The 18677-nt window shown below is 43.4% G+C and overlaps 1 protein-coding gene across 2 annotated transcripts; it reads right to left on the reverse strand.

Annotated features, from left to right (window-relative positions):
• Positions 1-297: 297 nt before the first annotated feature.
• On the reverse strand, positions 298-16876 carry RAB14 (RAB14, member RAS oncogene family). Of its 2 annotated transcripts, XM_037399559.1 has the most exons (8): positions 16657-16876; positions 8828-8886; positions 7474-7527; positions 5784-5961; positions 4592-4658; positions 3607-3694; positions 3253-3283; positions 298-2378 (listed from the first exon to the last, which is right to left on the reverse strand). In XM_037399559.1, exons 2-8 carry the CDS (start codon positions 8877-8879, stop codon positions 2201-2203), a joined length of 648 nt encoding a protein of 215 aa, XP_037255456.1. In that variant the 5' UTR covers positions 8880-8886; positions 16657-16876; the 3' UTR covers positions 298-2200. The 2 variants fall into 2 exon arrangements, with proteins under 2 accessions (XP_037255456.1, XP_037255457.1); XM_037399560.1 differs by lacking the exon at positions 7474-7527.
• Positions 16877-18677: the final 1801 nt, after the last annotated feature.

Here is an 18677-nt window from a genome sequence, read left to right on the forward strand (position 1 = left end):
CCCTCGTTCTGTCTCACCCTCCCTCAGCCACAAGCACAAAGGGGTCCCTGCAGCACAGCACCCAGCAACCACAGTTCCACAGGCAGGGAATGTGACCCAGCTCCCACCCCTCATGCTGGGCTTGGCCCTGGCCTCTTGCAGCTCCCAGAGCAGTTCCAGGCTCCTCTGGGGAAAAGCCTGTGCAGTTTTTGCAGCATAAGGTCCATGGCAAGGGGTAACCACGAGCAGCTGAAACTGCTCCCAAGGCCCAACCCTTGCAGGAGTCACACCACAGCAAATAACAGAAGCCAGAACAGATTATCTAGATACAGGTACTTTATTTACAAATATTTAGATTAATAGCATTGTTACATCAATTGAGGAGTACAGCAGTCCAAACAGATCCTTTCCATGACAGAAACAGTAAGACCTACTGTAACTTACTCTGGGAGTACAGGTATTGCACCTCAGCAAGCTGTAGTCATTAGAACATTTACTTCAAACCAGCAGCAGGTTGTGGTCCCTGGGCAAACCCTTTGCGGTGCAACCTTGGTTTAAGCAGGATGCATTAGCTGTAGGTCTTGAACATACCCATCTACTTAAGAATATTAGTTAAAAAAGGACTAACCAGACAAAAACAAAGGGACAGTGCACAAGTTACCCAAATCCTATTGTCTGCACATTCCAGTTTTGGCTTTTATTTAACATTGACTGTACAATACTCTGGTACCACTGTTTACTTACAAGTCTGAACATTGTATAGTTTTAGTGTCTAGAGAGGGATTTTAAGCCTACTTTGTATTTAAACACTGCCATAAGGCTAGAGCCAGACATCAGATGACAATAAGCACTTACCCCCTGCCCTTTTTAAACCGTACATGATGTTTTCCAAGCAGAGGCCCCCAGGAGACACAGCAGTACCACACGCAGAGCCGCAGTCAAACCCTGCACACGGTTCCACAACATCCACACGCACACTGTCACCACTCCGTCCCTCCCCTTCGCCCAAGCATTACAGGTTGCGTCACCCCACAAAGGATGTGCTCGAAAGCTTGATGAAAAAAACCTGAGAAACCCTCACACAGGACTTAAATACAACAGCAGTTAAAATCCCGAGAGAGCACACGTGTTGTTCTGACTGTCCAGTTCGGCCTCTGACCATTGAAAAAGTTAAAGGTATAAAAGCGTAAAGGTGTGCAAGAGAACCAGCCTTTGTATACGATGCAAGGCAGTTGATGGAGCCCAATAATGCGAAACGCTTACTGAAGAGAGAAGCGGGTTAGCACACTGCTGATTGCACAGAACAGGATTAATAAAATGGCATAGATATACCACAGTGCAAAGATGAGAGACAGATTCCACTAGTGTTAATTTCTGCGTCGGGACGAGCTCCCCCAGCACAATGTCCACTGTTGACACCAAGGAGTTAAGCCTATGTGAGTGAACTGCAGTCACATCTATTTCTGGACTAACAGGGCAACGTGGTCACATACAGGTCATACTGTACAAACTGGTATTTTCTTTATACTGTTCTAATGCCAGTAATCATTTTCTTCATTAAAATCATATACACAGGATGTATTTAACTGTTAGCTCAGTTCCTTCAAATTTTATACATATTTACGTTCTGTTAACAAATGTAAAGGATAGAAGTGGCAAAAAAATGATGTAAAGCTATGAGCACAAGAATGAATGGATCGTTTCCCTGGGCGAGTCGTACGCTCCTGCGTCAGCCCCCCCGGCCACGGGGAATTCTTCCAACAAAAAGCACATGGTTACAGAGCCCCTCGCTACCATCAGAAGTCATTTCACAGCAAAAACTTATCCTTTACTACGGACAGCTCTAAACAGTTAGAGGTGGGGAAGAAAGGCCAAAGAACCATCAAATTAAACCATACAAGACAAAGCCCTGCAAAAGTGTAAAATCATGAGTCCGGCATCCGTGCTCAGTTTAAATTATGTATCGGTGACACTATCACAAGGACAATCAAGGAAAAAAAAAACTTCTAGATTTACCATGCAGGAGAGGTTTTATTACTCTACTTGCCTTTGATAACCTGATTACATCTAAAGTTGTTTAGCAGTTTAGTACTGTGTTAAACTTGTCTCAGAGTTTTAATTAAACCCAGTAAGATGTACAGAAGACAGGGAAGCAGTCAAAAGCACCGCTTCTGACAGACAGAGGTGAAAGGTCAGAAATGGAGCCATGAAACAGAGGTCACTAGCAGCCACAGCCTTCTCTCTGGGGCTGGGGTTCGCTGGTTAGTCGCCCCCCCTGCGGAGCTGACGGTTTGTGCTGTACACCCGATTCTGCAGCATTCAGATCCAGGCTTCCGTCTTGGATATTCTGGTAGATTTTCTTGGCAGCCTCCAGGAACGCATCCTCAACGTTCTCTCCACTACGAAGAGAGCAGCAGGAGTTACTTAGGCTGCATTTCCAAGCAGTGCAGGTTATGGCAGCAGCTGGCTAGGCACCCTCGCTGGGATGTGACAGGTCACCACGGAGCAGCAGTTGCTACCCTGTCCTCTTGCATGCAAAAAAAGCTTACAGCACTTAAAGCAGACATACCACGACGTTCAGTAACCTATCCTTTGGTAGGGCGGTTTGCTCCCTAGCCATCATACCTACAAGGACCAGCCAGGAATAAGAAATACATGCCAAAACACCAAGTAGCAAAAATAAGCTAAGGCGCTGAGCCGCATGCACTGAGCGGTTCTGGCAAGAGGCTTAAAAGATAGGGGAGCCACTATTAATCAAAACCTTTTTGTTAAAAGGTTCCATTACGACAGGTGCCAGTTGGAACCACATTTATTAGTGTCACTGGAGATCTGATCCCTTGTGTTCCGACAGGCTCCCAGCCGACACGGCCCACCACAAACATGGTGCAGTGATGCCTCTCAGCAACTGAAGGGACTGGCTGTCACCGCAGAGCTTGCTTACAGCTCGACACCCGAGGGAAGGAAAGTCTGAACCGCTCTTACCCACACACGCTCTACGCTCAGTAACGACTTGGAAGCAAATCAGTTAATTTGATTTCAACAAGTCTCTGCCTGACATGTAGCGAGGTCTAATTTCCAAGTTACCTTCAAGTCAGAGCTGACATGACTGATACTCTATGCATACCTCACCACCTAAGAGAACTCAAAAACGGGGGGTTTTGGACTTGTAAAACCCTACTATACCTGAACTCTATGGCTGTACTTAGTCATAACCGATATACTCCTCTTAAACAGATCACATCTGAATCATGACTCTAGACAAAAGTAACTTACGTTTTTGCACTTGCTTCGAGGAACAATAAACCTGTTTAGAAACAAGAGGTTTAACAGTCAATGCATAACATACTTCAAATAGCCCTAAGTCATACTATGACCTTCAGATTACATGCAAGACACTCTTATTACTAAATAGTACTTTATGGCCAAGTTAAGGCACACAAAAGAAAGCACACAAGCTGTTTTCTAGAACTAAGCACAGAGTTAAGCCAGACTACCTGAAGCACAGTAGAAGTCTGTAGATATAATTACATTACTTTGGAAGCGTAAGCTTGCAGCTATCAATGCTGAGGATTCACTTTAACATCGCTATCTTGTAAGAAGTGTAACAGCTCAAGAGAAAAAACACACCATTTTCTTCAGCAAATTGTTTGGCTTCTTCATATGTAACATCCCTCTGTGCTTCCAGATCTGCTTTATTTCCTATGAGGATTATCACCTAGTTCAGAAGAGAGAAAATTAGTCTAGGAAAAAGCTTATTAACTTTTTCACTACCACCCTCATAAGACAAAAAAACCCCTCAAAATACACAGAAAGTTTAACTGCAAAAGCCACACATTCTCAGGAAGACACTGCTCCAGCAGTGCCCCCCTTGTAAAGTCAGGAGTAGCATCTCCAGCTGCCACTTTCAAATGCTTTAGGTGTTCTCATGAGGTGAGGTCCTAAAAAGCAGCAGAGCAGTAGTCCTACTCTATTCACAAGAGCTGTACCTTGAGCTATTTCTTGTATTTGTTTAATCACCCGCTAATCCAGCCAGAATCTTTGCAAGTTTTTCATCCCAGCACAGTGTCCTCCCACAAACTTAGTGCTAAAGTATTGTGGGAACATTCAGAGCAAGACTGAAGGACAGCAGTTTTGTGGTGTGGGCAGACACACAGAACCTTCCTGCCCCATCCCTCCAGAAGACCTGGCCAGCTTTTGCCAAAGTTCTGATTTATATTCCAACCTAAGATGAGACCACATTCACCTCACTACTACCACAAAACAAGTAGTAGTGACAAAAATTAAAAAAGTTTGTCCAGATTTAATCGCCATTTCGTCTCCAACTGCTGAAAGCAGGCCCCTGAAAGGCAAGTAGCACAACCAGACTTTCTGAAAAGACCACTGCCTTCTCGTGCAGCAGCCTACACTTTTGCTCCAGTTGCAGTCAGGGAAGAGAGTCACTGACGCACTGCAAAATGGGGACAGAAGGATAACTCAGAGCCAAGTAGCTGAGAAACACAAGCAGCTTATTTAAGAGAACACTGCTACCACTGCAAATGCTCTGGCCTAAGCCTTCCACCTCTTGCTAGGCAATAAGCAATCTTGCTTTCAAGCTAAGTGAAGTCCAACTTACAGTATTTGGATTGGTGAGGTTCCTTGCATCTGTCAGCCAGCTGCTTAAGTGATTATACGTACTTCTTCTGCAAAGAATCAAGCAAGTACCATTTTAGCTACGGTATTTTTTAAAACACCCAAATGCCAACAGTTTAGTCAGCATCCATTGAACACAGTGACATCTGTCATCCCTGTTCTTCTCCCCCACCTCAAAACAAAGTGGCAGCATCTTGTTTGGACTCACACCAAGATTTCAACAAGTCAACTTTAAACCTCCAGAGCAACTCTCACAACACAGGTGAAAGACAGACCAACTCGTGCTTCTAGCATGTAGTAGTTTTACCGTCTTCACAAAACAGTGTAAATGTCCTCGTATCAACATGTTACAGGATTTCCCACGAGTGCCCTTACAGAAGGCCGTACAGTAGAAAAGCACTTCAGTGGCAAACAGTGCCTACGACTGTATTTTACTCAAGACTTAAGCAAACAGGAGATATAGCTATATATGCAGAAAAAAACCCAACAGTGCTTGAAAAATACCAAGAACAGCCCCTGGGGAAGATGGCAGACATCAAAGCGTTAAGTATTTCATGTTGCACATCTGATCAATTACTCTTTTTACAGGTGAAAATTAAAGATGCTGCTAAAAGATGACAGGACAGCTTCTGTGCAGCCTTGTTTTGTTGGAGGACCAGCCTGTGAAGGGGCCTACAAGTCAGACTTCTCCAGTGCATCTCACCAATACACAGTCTGTGAAGCACATTTACGTACCTCACTGCAACAGAGGTAATGTTCTGACCTGTGCCTACTCTTTGAGAATATTCCTGCCAGGCAAGCAGCAGTATCCATGGCCTCCCAGGAAGGGAAAAAAATCCATGTACTGAAAAGCACATTTTAAGGACAAAGCCAGTTCTTTAAACAACTTAAACACAGGCAGTCAAGGCCTGAACTGACAAGATCCTCAAGCCTGTAAGCAGTGAAGTATTCCAAGAAAAGCAGCTCACACAATTCCGTTTCATTTTCAACTCTTCCAGTATTTAAAGTGTGCTAAGCTTCACACAACAGGATACGAATCCATCCAGACAAGAGTCCTTTCAATGGAAGTCAAGGGGACAGACAAGGCAGTACACACAAGGGCTGTGGCATCCAAACAGCTTGTCAAGCACACGCAGAGCTCCCAACACAAGATGCACCAGCCAACACCACCTTACCTGGTAATGTCGTAGACCATGAGAGCTCCTGCTGCTCCTCTGTAGTAGCTTCGTGTGACAGCCCTGAATCTCTCTTGTCCTGCTGTATCCCAAATCTGTAGTTTAATTTTTTGGCCACTAACTTCAATTATTCTTGTGCCAAATTCAACACCAATTGTGTGGGGACAGTCTGCCATAACTGTCATGAAAAATAAGAGCAGAGATCAGATCTTTCTAGCAAAGGGACCTTCCTTGTACAACAGAGATATGACTATCACCAGTTTTCAGTTATCTTTACTAGATTTTTCAGCCTCTAAAAAGCATTTTTACAGCTACAGTACCCAAACTGGACCACTTAACCAGAAGTAAAACGAAGCATTTAGTGAACTGCTGTTAGTTTTAAACAGTTATAAAATTCCTTGCCTTCTCTGATGCATGTACACTGTTGCTGTTTGGCCATATATATCAGAAGGTGTCAGCTGATTCTCAGTCTATCCTTGCAGAAACGGTTAACTATTTTAATGCAGTAGGAAAAGATAACTTATGGAATTACCAAGATACAGTTAAAAGTCTGTAACACAGCTTCAAAAACAAGATACTCAAGCTGTTTCAAACAGGGTAACAGCATGACTGTCCACAGGAAAAAGCCAGTTTTGTAAGTAGCTATCAACACAGCAAGTCAAAACCAAAACGACATCTTTCTAATTATAATAAACTCATCTTTATAAGCTCAGCTTTAAGCAAGATTGAGAAAATATAGAAAGGATGAGTACCTATTCAAGCTACCTACAGTTAGCGACAGTCTTGTAGTAGAGGTGTTTGGCATGTTAAGTTTGTTCAGTTGTACTGCTTTGTCTTAAATGCTGACAAACTAAGAACAAGACATCCTCATCAAGAGTCTGATTACATGCAAAGTAGCATTTAAGCAGTTGGCTGATACTGGTTTTTAATTAAAAGCAACAGTTAAAAAAACCTGTCCCTACTAGAATACCGAAGTATTTTCATCTATAGCGCCTACCGACTCATGGCCACACCTCAAGTAGCGCATGGAAAAGATTTACTTCACACCAATAAATACCTACAGACTTAACCACTGTGTGTAAAACATGTGGAAAGTCATAGAGCTAATAGCTGCTGCAAACTCCAATACAACACACATTAAAAGTGAAGCTAATTCTTAGTCACAGTCATACATGACTATTGTTACAGTTCAGACTGCAGTAAGCCTTTAACCCCATCACACAGGGCAGTCCAAGCGCCATGAGTCACAGCAGCTACAGAGAATGACAGTGCTACTTAAGTCTGCAAAGAGTCAAAGAAAAAAAAAAAGATTCCTTTTTTTTTTTTAAGTCCTTCACAGCACTAAAAAACTCCAACTGCTTTCATCCAAGCTACACGAGTATTAAAAACATGTAAATTTCAGACAAGAAATTTCAGTTTGTTCCGTATCAAATTCCCCAGAAAAGCTCTAAGAACAGTCACAGTCTTCCCACTCATCACAGGTAGGACTGACTGAAGCAGCAGTTTCGCTGTAACTACATCAGCATTTTCTTTCTACATCTGCAGGAATCAAAACAAAAATCTGACCAAGTACAATACAAACCCATACAGATGAAGACCGCACACATCAAGCTCATGCATGATGAAAACAAAAAGGCAGGAAGGAGGGATGAAGCATACCAGTTAGAATATTATGAATTGAAATACTCACACTTCTTTTCTGTAAACTGATGAAGCAAACAGGACTTTCCTACACCCATGTCCCCTGTTACAGAAAGAATAGTTAAGGCTGACACCACATCATTGTTGTAACAAGCACATTTTCCTCATCCCACACAACAAATGGTACAGGGCAGCCATTTCTTTCTCAGACCTTCTGGGTAGGGTTCTATATCTGGCTACAGTCTTTAAATTTTTCAACTTCTGCACTATAGTTTTGGAAAGAGGTACACAGTTGCGAGCAAGGGTGGAGCAGAAAATTCAAAAAAGTTTTTATTACTGATTTTACAATGGTATTTCACAAGGTATGAGAAACAGACAGTTTATTTTAAATTTTAGCTTTACCATTTGAGTCTTTACTCTGCTCCTGTCTTACTTGCAGTTACTGATAAGGTCATAAAAAAATACTGACAACCAACATGAACACACCAAGAAATTGCTTCACTTCCACAATGCCAACAGCTAGAAATAGCAAGATTTAAGAATCAACTTTTCCAGTCTGAGACTGTCACAGCAGCCCAACTTACAAACCATTACAGTAAGATTACAGATCACTTACACATAAACAAGGTCATTAAGAATTAAACAGTTAACAGCAAGACCAGTTCTTCAAAGACAGTAATAAATGCAAGTCCCTGACTCTGAACATCCACAGAAGCTGCAGCTAAAAGCAACATTTAAGCACAAAATAGGCTTGTAAACCTCTGTCAGACTATCTAAAGCAATGGGTTCCAATTAGCACTCCCATCTTCAACATAACTTGTAAAACCTTTGAGTAATGATGCAGAGATGAAGTGCTACAGCAAACCTGAATTAACACAACATCCCAGTTGTGTTGACTCCCAAAGCTTTTCCCTATCTCCAATATATTTAGCAATTTTTCTAAATATAAACGTTATTTTGGAAGAAAAGGACCACATGCACATGTTTTTACAATGCCTTTTTCCCTAGTGCTATGCAGAGGGCTAAGCATTATGCCCTAACAGGGAAGGTAACATGCTTCAGTATTTTTGAGCATGTCAAGAAGAACAGTTATTTTTAACAGTAACTCAGCAATGAAGTGTACTCAGTACAGGCACTGGTACTCACCCCCACTCCCAGTTCACCTGTCACCAGTCACACAGCTCTCATTCTGTGGCAGCAAGGCATTTGCCTTTATATTGTCAGCTGCTAAGCCTTTAGAGCAAGTGCAGTGATCTGTGAGGGACTGAGGCTGGACAAGCAACTACTGAAAGAGTCACCACTACATAGCAAGTAACATGTGACAGACATCAATAGTACAGCCACAGTGTTTGTAGGTAGGCTGTCACACTTACACAGACAGGTAGGTGCCCAGAGATACTCACCAATAATGATGTACTTAAAGATGTAGGAATAGTTGTAAGGTGCAGTTGCCATTGTGGCACTAGGGGAAAAAAAAAAAAAAAAAAGACAGAACACATCAGAACTGCTACTTATTCAAATGTAACCCAGTTCAGCCAATTTAGTTCACATAAGCAAAACCCCCTTCCTTTCCCTCCAACTATCTTTTCATTCACAGTTCAAGTTTGTGTACTTCCCCATGGTCACTGAATTAGTGCCAGAAACACTCAGCACAACTCCCACATCGTTTGCTCCAAACCCCTGTCACTAAGGCCTCTACAAAGAAACATGCTCTGCGTAGTATTGATACTCATTCAATTTTGTCCAGAAAGACTTAAAGCCGTTTGTTGAAAAGCTCCACTAGCTTCTTGCTTTGTACAGAGTCACTGAATGAACCAGCGCTCACTTGTCAAACAGCTGATACATGAACTGACAATAAAATCTGACTCCAAAAGAAAAATCTGAAGAGGTTTAACAAAACCAGCAACTTGGAACTATTACCTCACACTTTTGAGACTTGCAACAGGAACAAAGGAAACAGTGCAGCTTGCATCAAACAACTAAGAATTACTTAAGTGTGTGCTGTAGTAGCCTTAACTGGGGTCTGCCCTGCTACATTTCCCTGTCAGAAAAGCTGTACAAGCCACAAATCAGATGTTCAGGAAGTTTGTTAACATCTCTGTGGCTTTGTCAGCACAGTAGCATTACAGCAAGGCTTAGCAGTTTCTCTTTTTTAAGTGACAGTCAAAATTAGATTGGAGTAAGTATTTTCAATATTCCAGAGTCTTCCTATGTTTTCCTAGTAGAAATGTCTTCAGCTGTGTAAACCTGCAAGGTCTAATAGTTGACTTACTACTACATCAGCTAACCAGGATTACCAGCCTATACAGGCCAGATATTACTAGTTACCATAACAGATGCGAAATGCCTGCTTCTGTCCCAGGTTTTACGTTATACTAGATGTAGCATGATCAGTTAAGCAAGTGGAAAATTTTTACTAGGAATTCACCATTTCTGTTCCTGCTCCTGCATGGCAGATAGCCAGCCACTAGAAAAACACAGTACTTAAATTGCTTTAGCCTAGAAAAATTTTCATTCAGTCATGTGTCACTCACATGACAAATGAAACCAGTAAAGAAAAAAAAGACACATAAGAAAGCTTATAAGCCTGTAACTTTTTTCAGAAGTATTGCTTCATCAACCTCAATTATCCTTAATAGTGAATGGTAGGCATATGAAAGGTGACTGACAAATCTCATTCACAGCACACAGCCAACAGCCACTGCTTTACACAGCAGAGATTTAAAGCAAACACTCTTATCTAGACCTTGGAGGGGGAGTCCAGCAGGCAGTTAAGAAGGGTTTACTGTGTGCCAGTCACTGATCTGCACCTTGTCTCTCCTTCATGGTTGGCTCACAATAGGGAAACTCCTAAGTCCTACCCCAAGCAGTATGCAGAGCATCTATCCTAAGTCCTATACACACACACACACAGTTCTATCAAGCCAGGTTTAATCCAAGAGAGTAAACAAAAGACAGTTTTGGACAGTAGTTCCTGTATGTGTTGGCAAGACAGAAATCCACACTAAGTGCTGCAGAAGTTCCAAGAACAGTCATATCAATCAACCAAATCCTAGAGGAAACCTCCGCTGTAATAGAGGGAAATCTCATGCAGCCATCCCACATCACCTTTGCCCTCCTCAGTCTCTGGCCATCAACTGCTCAGTGGACAGACCACTTCCCATCACTATGCTGGGTAAGAATTCTCATCCAGGACTGAAAATGCACTGTCCTTTACCAAGCAAGTCAGCAACATTACTGCCTTATTTCATGGAAGCGGAAGATTCCAGAGTTAAGAGTATCAGCTTCAATACATGCACCGATTATCTTCAACACCAGCAAATAAGGACAAGTAACTGCTCCATACAGAGTTCACTGTTAATACGTCGCTGTGGAAACAACCCATACTTCAAATTTTCTGAATACATCTTCACACATTATGTTCTTCCTCTTCTCCAGCATGTCCCAATAGCAGTAACATTCAAACTGAGCAGGTTCTGATCCAATGCACTTGTTCTCACAACATACCATTTAAAACAAAATAAATTTAGCATTGTAAACTCCAAGATAGGGAACCACTCACACGTGGCTATGAAATCTGTCCTGCAGAAACCTAAGTGATCCTCTCTTCCTTCAGCAGACCAAGTGGCTAAGGAATGCTAAGTACTCAGAAATACTCAAAGAAGTTTCATGTTTCTGAGCACATGACTTTACAGTACTGTTGTATACCGCAAGTGAGGGGAACAGGACCTACTATCCAAAACTTGTAAGCAACCACCACTAGAAAGTGAGGAAGAGTTTGCTGGTTTTTTTGTTTGGTTGGTTTTTTTAAATGGGCGAACTGGGAATTCAGAATTCTAATTCACAAACTGAATTTTAAGTGAGTCTCTTAACTAGAATCTTTACTGCTAAATATACATCTCTGTTTATTTGACAGGCTGGTTTTGCTTGCTAAGATATGTCAATTTTCATTATACTCTTTAAGTAAAGTAGTCTGTCTATGCTATTTCAATAGAAAAGAAACTGTCACTTCTTTGCAACATATGCATTGAAATCAGTTCCCACTTCAAAGTGAGAGTTAGAAAAACCAGCAAATTCTGTGCTTGGCAACAAATTCTGCTAAGAAATGGGTGGGAAGGGAGGACTAACTTGAAGTCAAGCCACATCTCATTGCTAAAACTTCACCCTCATTCTTACAGTGACATTAGGCCCCTCAAGGAGGTGTGAGATACCACACACCCCACTGTACAGCCAGACCTAGCGCATACATGCTCCCCACAGCTTAAAGAAAAAATTTGAGTAATAATACTGATAGAGAAATTCACTCATACAATGAGTCTAGACCTTCTCTCAAGTCCCAGAAAGTTACTGCAGAAGCCACTGTGGCTGAAAGACATACATACTGAAAGCTTGTAGATATTAAAAACACAGTTTCTGGAGTTAAACTGAAAAATAAAGCAACACTTTAGTATTACATTTATTCTAAGGGTCAAATTACAGAAAAGACTCCGAAATACTCTAAATTACTACTAAAGGTCAGGAATCTTTTTTGGAGAACAGATGACTTAAAAGGAAAAAAAAAAAGACCTCAACAAAATTACAATCTTTTAAACACTCAAATTCCAGTAAGGATTAGCAGGAATTCAAACTGTACTCAGATCTTGGAATAACACAGATATTCCAGAAGGACACCATGCTGAAGGAGAAAAAACATAGAAGCCATGGTGAGAATTCAGCCTTAGAAAACTGACCATCTCAGCATTTACTGCAGATGAAAGAAGGAAGTCTAGACAAGAATAACGCACAACAGGATTCAGTAAATAAAAACATTAGCTATATGTTAATACAAGGGGTTAATATATGTTGACAGCATCACCCATCTGTAGAAACTGGAGTTCTACCTCCACTTCAGAGCCCTCTGTTCCAGACACGTGAATCTTAGTTACCCCAATACGAGTGGTTGCAGTTCTCCTCTTGAGAAAGCCAGGAGGGCAAGAACTGCAGGACTGAGAAAGTTGCACATTAAGTACATGCAACTTACCTTCAGCCACTGCTGACATCATACAATATGACAAAGTTAACCAACCATGAATTTACTGTTAAACAGAAAGTAAAAGAAGTTTAGTCTGGAAACTTGGTCTACCTGCCATCTTTCTTCCAGGGAAGTCTGCCAACTTCAAACCAGTTTTGGCTCCTTTCTCAGAGGTAATATTTCCCTAGAGTTTAGAGCATTATTTCAGGATGGCAACTAGCCAGAGTATCATGCTTCACTACACACAGATTTCTGCTAGTTTCAAAGCTTGTACAATTAATTTCTGCATTACAGTTAGGACTAGAAATTTTACAGTCAACAGCATCATCATAATCCATTTTCCAAATCAACTTCTCCTTTAGAGGCTTTTTTTTTAATTTATAAAGTTACAGATTAGCTTAATGAAATACTAGTACACCTACATTTCCTCCTCTAATCAACAAGCACTGCACAGGTATTTTGACAACTCACTGATGCCTTATTTCAAGTATCAGCATACATCTGTACAAGCTGAGATAAGGTCATTCTAGGCACAAAGCCGTAACATTCTTTATCAGAATAACATAAGTGTAAATATTATATGCATACCAGGTTTTGTGAGACCCATGCAGCTCCTTCTAGCTCAACTCAAGGACACAATTTTAACTCTTCACTAGATACGAATTGCACAGAGAAATTTCATACCTTTATGCTCAATGAGAAGCAGGTATGTTATTAGAAGAGACCAGAACCTGTATGCACAGGTTTTACTACACATTGCTGTTTTCAGAGGTATCATTTCTGTGTGGATTGGCCAGCTGATGGTATTAACCACATGCAATCAGCTTCAAACTTGGGACTGCCTTATTATTACCAGCTCCCTTTAAAAACATACCATTCTGCAGCCAGAGGAGCACTGTTTAGTTAGTCTGAAGCCAGAGGCATTTTGTGTTTCAACTGGCCATCCATGTGCTCTTTCAGTCATTCCTCAAGGATATGCAGCAGGAAAGGATCTCACAGCTGAAGTCCAGTTCCCTTCTACAAAAGTCAATGCCATCATATCATTCCTTTCACAAACTGAAATAACTTTTGAAGAGCTGTTAGTTTTTTCCATTTGGAAGAAAAAAACTAGTTGCATACAAGAGCAACTGTATGCAGCCAATGACTATTATTTAGAACAGCTTCTAAATCTCTACACAAAATGAATAGGTAGTTATCCTCTTTCCCAGGGCATAACCTTCCTGCTCTTCCCAGCGTATTTACTTAGATGTTAATTAACAGTGAACACTGAAGAGATCAATAAGGGGATAAGAACTGGGGACAAGTAGAATTGTTTCAATTCATAATTGTACTATTCCCCTGACGAAAATTTTTGTCAAGCACACAAACCAACACAGTCCAACCGGTACTTTAGAAGGCTGCTAGAAATACAGTCTATAATTGCTTCAATTGTGTCTTCTGTAAAAATACTGGAAGGTAATAAATAACAGTTCTGTTATCAATTAATACACCCAAGCAGTGAATTCCCGTAAGTCTCTTGTCCATGGCAAGCTATGAGGTCTATTACAATTAAATTTCATTGTGGTTCTATGACTTACACTCAGGACATTCAGGTCTTCCTAAACATACAAACACCTCAGCCCTCTAAGGTGATGGCCCCACAGCCTCCCCAAAGTGTTCATTTTTTTGTAGGCTTGTCTTTACAAAGCTCTCTTCCCAGGCTGATCCCTGAGGAGGGTCAGCAGCAGCCTCCTAGCAGTCCAATACTTTCACACTTATCTGACAGCCTTACTTGTTGCTGGCCTGTTCTTCACTCATTCTTCAGCTCTTCTAGAGTCACGCTCTCTAGCTTTCCCCATCTGGATTTCATTAAAGTATTTCATTAGCACAAGACAGTAAGTTTGGCTGAACTAATCTTTGATCAGACAGCAAGCCAGCAAGCTTCTTATGATCTGCTGCTGAAGATCACTTTGCATTTCCTTATTATTTCCATGTCCAGTTATTCTTTCTCTGAAAGCACACCAGGCCTGCAGGCTGCTGGGCTCAGACTAACAAGCTTCCACTGTGCAGAGCCCCATTTCAAGCTGTTCTTGAAGAAATGCATTTGCTATATCCTTTAATCATGCAAAACACCTTTACTCAGCCTAAAGCCTAATAAGTATTTCCGAAGACTTCACAGGCCTTCATTTCTCTTCCTATAGGACAATTTTGACTTTATTTTTAAAAGCAAGGCTATGTATCATACTGCCTTCACTTCTTGATCTTCCACAACAGCTTTCCAGTCACACACACAGTGTTGGTTGTCCTTTTAATTGTTTCACATCCTGCTCCAATAAGTTCCTCCATTTTATTTCCTAACTTCCTGCATCTATATGCACACACCTCATTTCTTACTAACCACACCCTAGCACATTGGTTAAACTAAATATTGCACACCTGTCCTCATTAGTAAGAGCACTTTCTCTGATGTCCATTCTCTCAGCCATAGTCTTTTATCCATTTGTATATCCTCATTTATCCTATTTTCCTCTTCCTATAAAACAGTCTAACCTGTAGCTCATGTCTGCATTTGTAACAGGAGAACCAAGTTCCAGAGATACTGCCTAAGTTTAGGGACAGATATATTGAAACCAGAAGAGTTTTGTAGTCAGTCTAACAAATCAGAATAGTATCTAACTGCCTAGAGTCTTCACCACGGAAAACAAGTCACAAACACATTTTAGAACAAAATTAAGTAAGGTCTACCCCTTTGTTTCAGAAGGATACAGCAAAATGAACACCAATCATATGCAGGTTCCATTAGATGCACAAGAGTAAGCAAGTAGTTTTAAATTATCTATTTACATTTTAAATCCTAGTACCTCCAGTATAACAGGTTTGTTTTCAAACTACTGCCCTTCACGCTAACTTTTTTTTTGTTATTAATAAATTGGAAAGGTAAAATAACAGCTTCCTCCTTCCACTCAGATTTATGATGTTTTCAGATCCCTACAGGAAGCCACCAAATTAATTTTTAATCCATATTAACTATATGATATTTAGTTATTAAGTCCCCCAGGGTTGGGATTTTCTCCCCATTCCCGAGTAATGCCCAAGCACAGGATGCTCTCAATCCAAATCATGTCAGAAACCAGTCCCAAAACTAATACATTCCATATGATAATATCTGGCTACTGGAAAACTTAAAAGACTCCTGACTTGGAGTTTGAAGTGATTTAGGATCTAGACAACCCAAGTAAATCCTGTTCACAAAGGGGTACTGTTACTTCTGTGAAAAAAATGTCACACCACAACACAGATCCACTCTGTTTCAGGGGCCTACAAAGCAAAGTCCACATCAAGCAACCTCCAGAGCAACAGAGCCACTGCTAGAAACCCCACTGCAGACACACACCTTCTCCTGGCTTCACTGCAAGGGTAGGTCGGTACATTTTCAGTTGAAGACAAAGGTACCCACAAACGTTACAGAAACCTTCAGCGTGCTGCAAACAGGCAGTACACAACTAGGGGAACGAAGAGAGCTTCGTTCTTCTGCTTAGCCCAAATAAGCACTGACAAAAGAAAATGCATCTAGAGCACCTCTGTCACTTTCTCGACTAGGTAGTGGCATTCCCCTCGGCCCTCATCGAAGTTATTTTTCTGTCGAAATTCATGACAGCACTGGTCAACATAAGAATCAAAAGTACAGATAACACTGCACATCGGCCACACACACAGAGTATAATATATACATATAGTAAACGCGCTACGCGCAGCTGCAACAATTACTAAGGGGCACACACGTATGTCCCCCTCATGTGCACGAGTGGTGGTGGCGCCTTACACGGGCGGTGTGCAGTGCAGAGGAGCAATGGCAGGCGGCGGCGACAACAGTGCAGCAGCGGCCTAGCTACTGCCCAGCCCGCCTCGCCCTCCCCGGTCCCGGCCTGGCCGGCGGCCCCCGGCTCTCCCCGCCTGCCGCCGGGCGCCAGGGCGGCCACCCCGCCGAGGCCGGGGCCAGCCGCACCACCCGGAGAACGGACAGGGCTCACCGCCGGGGAGTGCGGCCCCGCTAGGCCGCGGCCGGCAGCAGGGGGGAGCGTCGCCACCGGGACCGGGCGGCGGCCAGGGGCCTGCCCCGGGGGGGCGGCGAGAGGGCGGCGCGCCCGCCCGAGAGGAGCCCGGCTGGCCGGGCGGCGGAGCGGGGCCTAGCGCCCCAGGCCCGGCCGGGCCGCGGGGCGCCCCTCCCCGGCCGCTCCGTACCTGGGCTCGGGGAGCGGGTGGCTGTGCAGCGTGGCGCGGTCGACGGCAGCCCGGTCCCCCCTGCGGGCACTGTGGCGCTTCGCTTCAGGCTGGGCAAGGGCCGGGCCGGGTCTCCGCCTCTCTCCGGGGCTCCCTCAGGCTCGGCTCCGCTGGCTCCACTGCGCCCCCATCACCCCCCTTATCCAAGATGGCGGCGCCCCTCGCACGGGGTTTCCCCTCCCACTCTCGACGGGCGCCGGGGCCGCACAAAGGTGGGCGCGAGAGGCCGCGCCGGAACCAATCGCGGAGGCCGCGCGCCGGAGCTGCCCCGCCTCCCTGCCGGCGTGCGGGGCGGGGCCGGGCGCGGCCGGGCGGGACGGGGCGCCGCGCCGCGCGGCGCGGCGCGAGGCGGGAGCGCGCGCCCCCTCAGGCGGTGCCTCCTCCGCAGGTGCCCGCGCCTCAGGCCGGCCCCGGGACAGGGACTGGGGCAGGGGCAGTGACAGGGGCTGGAGCAGGGGCAGTAACGGGCTGAGGCAGGGGCAGGGGCGGTGACGGGCTGGGGAGGTCATCAGGGGCAGGGACTGGGGCAAGGGCTGGGACGGGGCAGGGGCAGTGATAGGGGCTGGGTCAGTGACAGGGTCGGTGACAGGAGCTGGGGCACGGACGGGGGCAGGGGCAGGGTCGAGTGAGCGCCTTAGCGCTGAAGAAAATTCGGGCTTTCCCCATGGTGGAAAAGTGAAGCAACCCGCCCAGAAGCCTCAGCCCGTCAGAAAATGGTTCTGCCCCTTGGCCTCGATGTTGCCATTTCGGAAGTCACCGCTGCAGCCGCCTCTGAATTGTCTTCCAACTCTATTTTTAGGTAATCTCTAGAACAAAGAAAATTAATATAGTACACAGATAAGAGACCCAAAGGTATCTCACACACTATCTAGGAGGAGTACGGCCATGTTTCCTGTCCTGCCTCAGAATCCCTACAAAGCCAGAACCATTTGAAGGATGGAGTCTCTCCCACCATTAATGAGGTACGGTTATTCGTTCTGGGGAAAATACAAACAGGAATAGCCTGGCAAGGTGCAGGGACACGGGACATTTATGCTTGGCATAGGCCAATATCCAAAATCTTGAAGGAGTTGTAGGGAGCTCATGTTTCTGTTTCCAGTTTCAAGTGAAATTAATACTGTATCTTGTGTCTTACAATGTCCTGTGAAATGCTCTAACCAGTTTGATAGTTTAGGCTTTGATTTTTTTATAACAGACTTTCTAAACGCTTGCGACAGGCAATACTAAAGACCTAACAATGCAAGATGCTGCACAAATCTCACAGTTCATGGGAAATCCCAGAGGTTCAGGGGATGAGATAAATGTATAGAAGTAACATTACAAAGGATTCTGTATCTCTCCAGTTTGATAAACTTACCCAGATTCTCAGCTCGACACACAAACTTTCTTTACATGAACACAAAAATTATAGCAACAGTTAATGAGTCCACACATTCAAAATTAAGACTCCTAATATTCCAGATTAATATTAGGATTTTAAGTTTTACACTGTGTTTAACTGAAATTCCTTTGAGTGTGTCTTTTTGGAAAGCTTTAGGGCCTACAAACCTGTTAAAGGTAGTTACATCTCTATTTAAAAGAGAAATTACCACAAAAGCTGCTAGAGGGCAGCCACACAGCGTGTTTTCAGTGGATGATTTACGATTTGAGAAGGAACAGGATGCTTTGTCAACTTTACTGTTACAAAAGCCAAGAGCTTCAATTAAAGCAAGTGCAGAGATTCTACTTATTTTAGAATTGACAGTTGATTAGGGCTTAAGTGTGACTGAAAAGAGTTAATGGTTCTTCCTGCCCAAATACCTACTAGACATCGAATCAAATCAAAACAAGGTGATTTCCTCTCCTAACAGACTATTAGAAGAAAATAAGGATTTTATTTCAGTGCCACGCATTATGGAAAGCATCAAATTCTGTTGTGTATCAGTGTCAGGTTCAAAAGGTTCAAACTGCACCTTCCTGCAAGGCAGCATGCCACTGGTATT

The sequence above is a fragment of the Falco rusticolus genome, chromosome 9, assembly GCF_015220075.1.
Source record: "Falco rusticolus isolate bFalRus1 chromosome 9, bFalRus1.pri, whole genome shotgun sequence".
In the NCBI taxonomy this organism is placed as follows: domain Eukaryota; kingdom Metazoa; phylum Chordata; class Aves; order Falconiformes; family Falconidae; genus Falco; species Falco rusticolus.

Coding starts and splice junctions, on each gene's coding strand:
- RAB14 (XM_037399559.1), bottom strand. CDS start 8,879: ATGGCAACTGCACCTTACAACTATTCCTACATCTTTAAGTACATCATT. Junction 3,695..4,591: donor ACCTCACCAATCCAAATACT/GTAAGTTGGACT, acceptor CTTCTGAACTAG/GTGATAATCCTCATAGGAAA. Junction 3,284..3,606: donor ACAATTTGCTGAAGAAAATG/GTGTGTTTTTTC, acceptor GTTTCTAAACAG/GTTTATTGTTCCTCGAAGCA.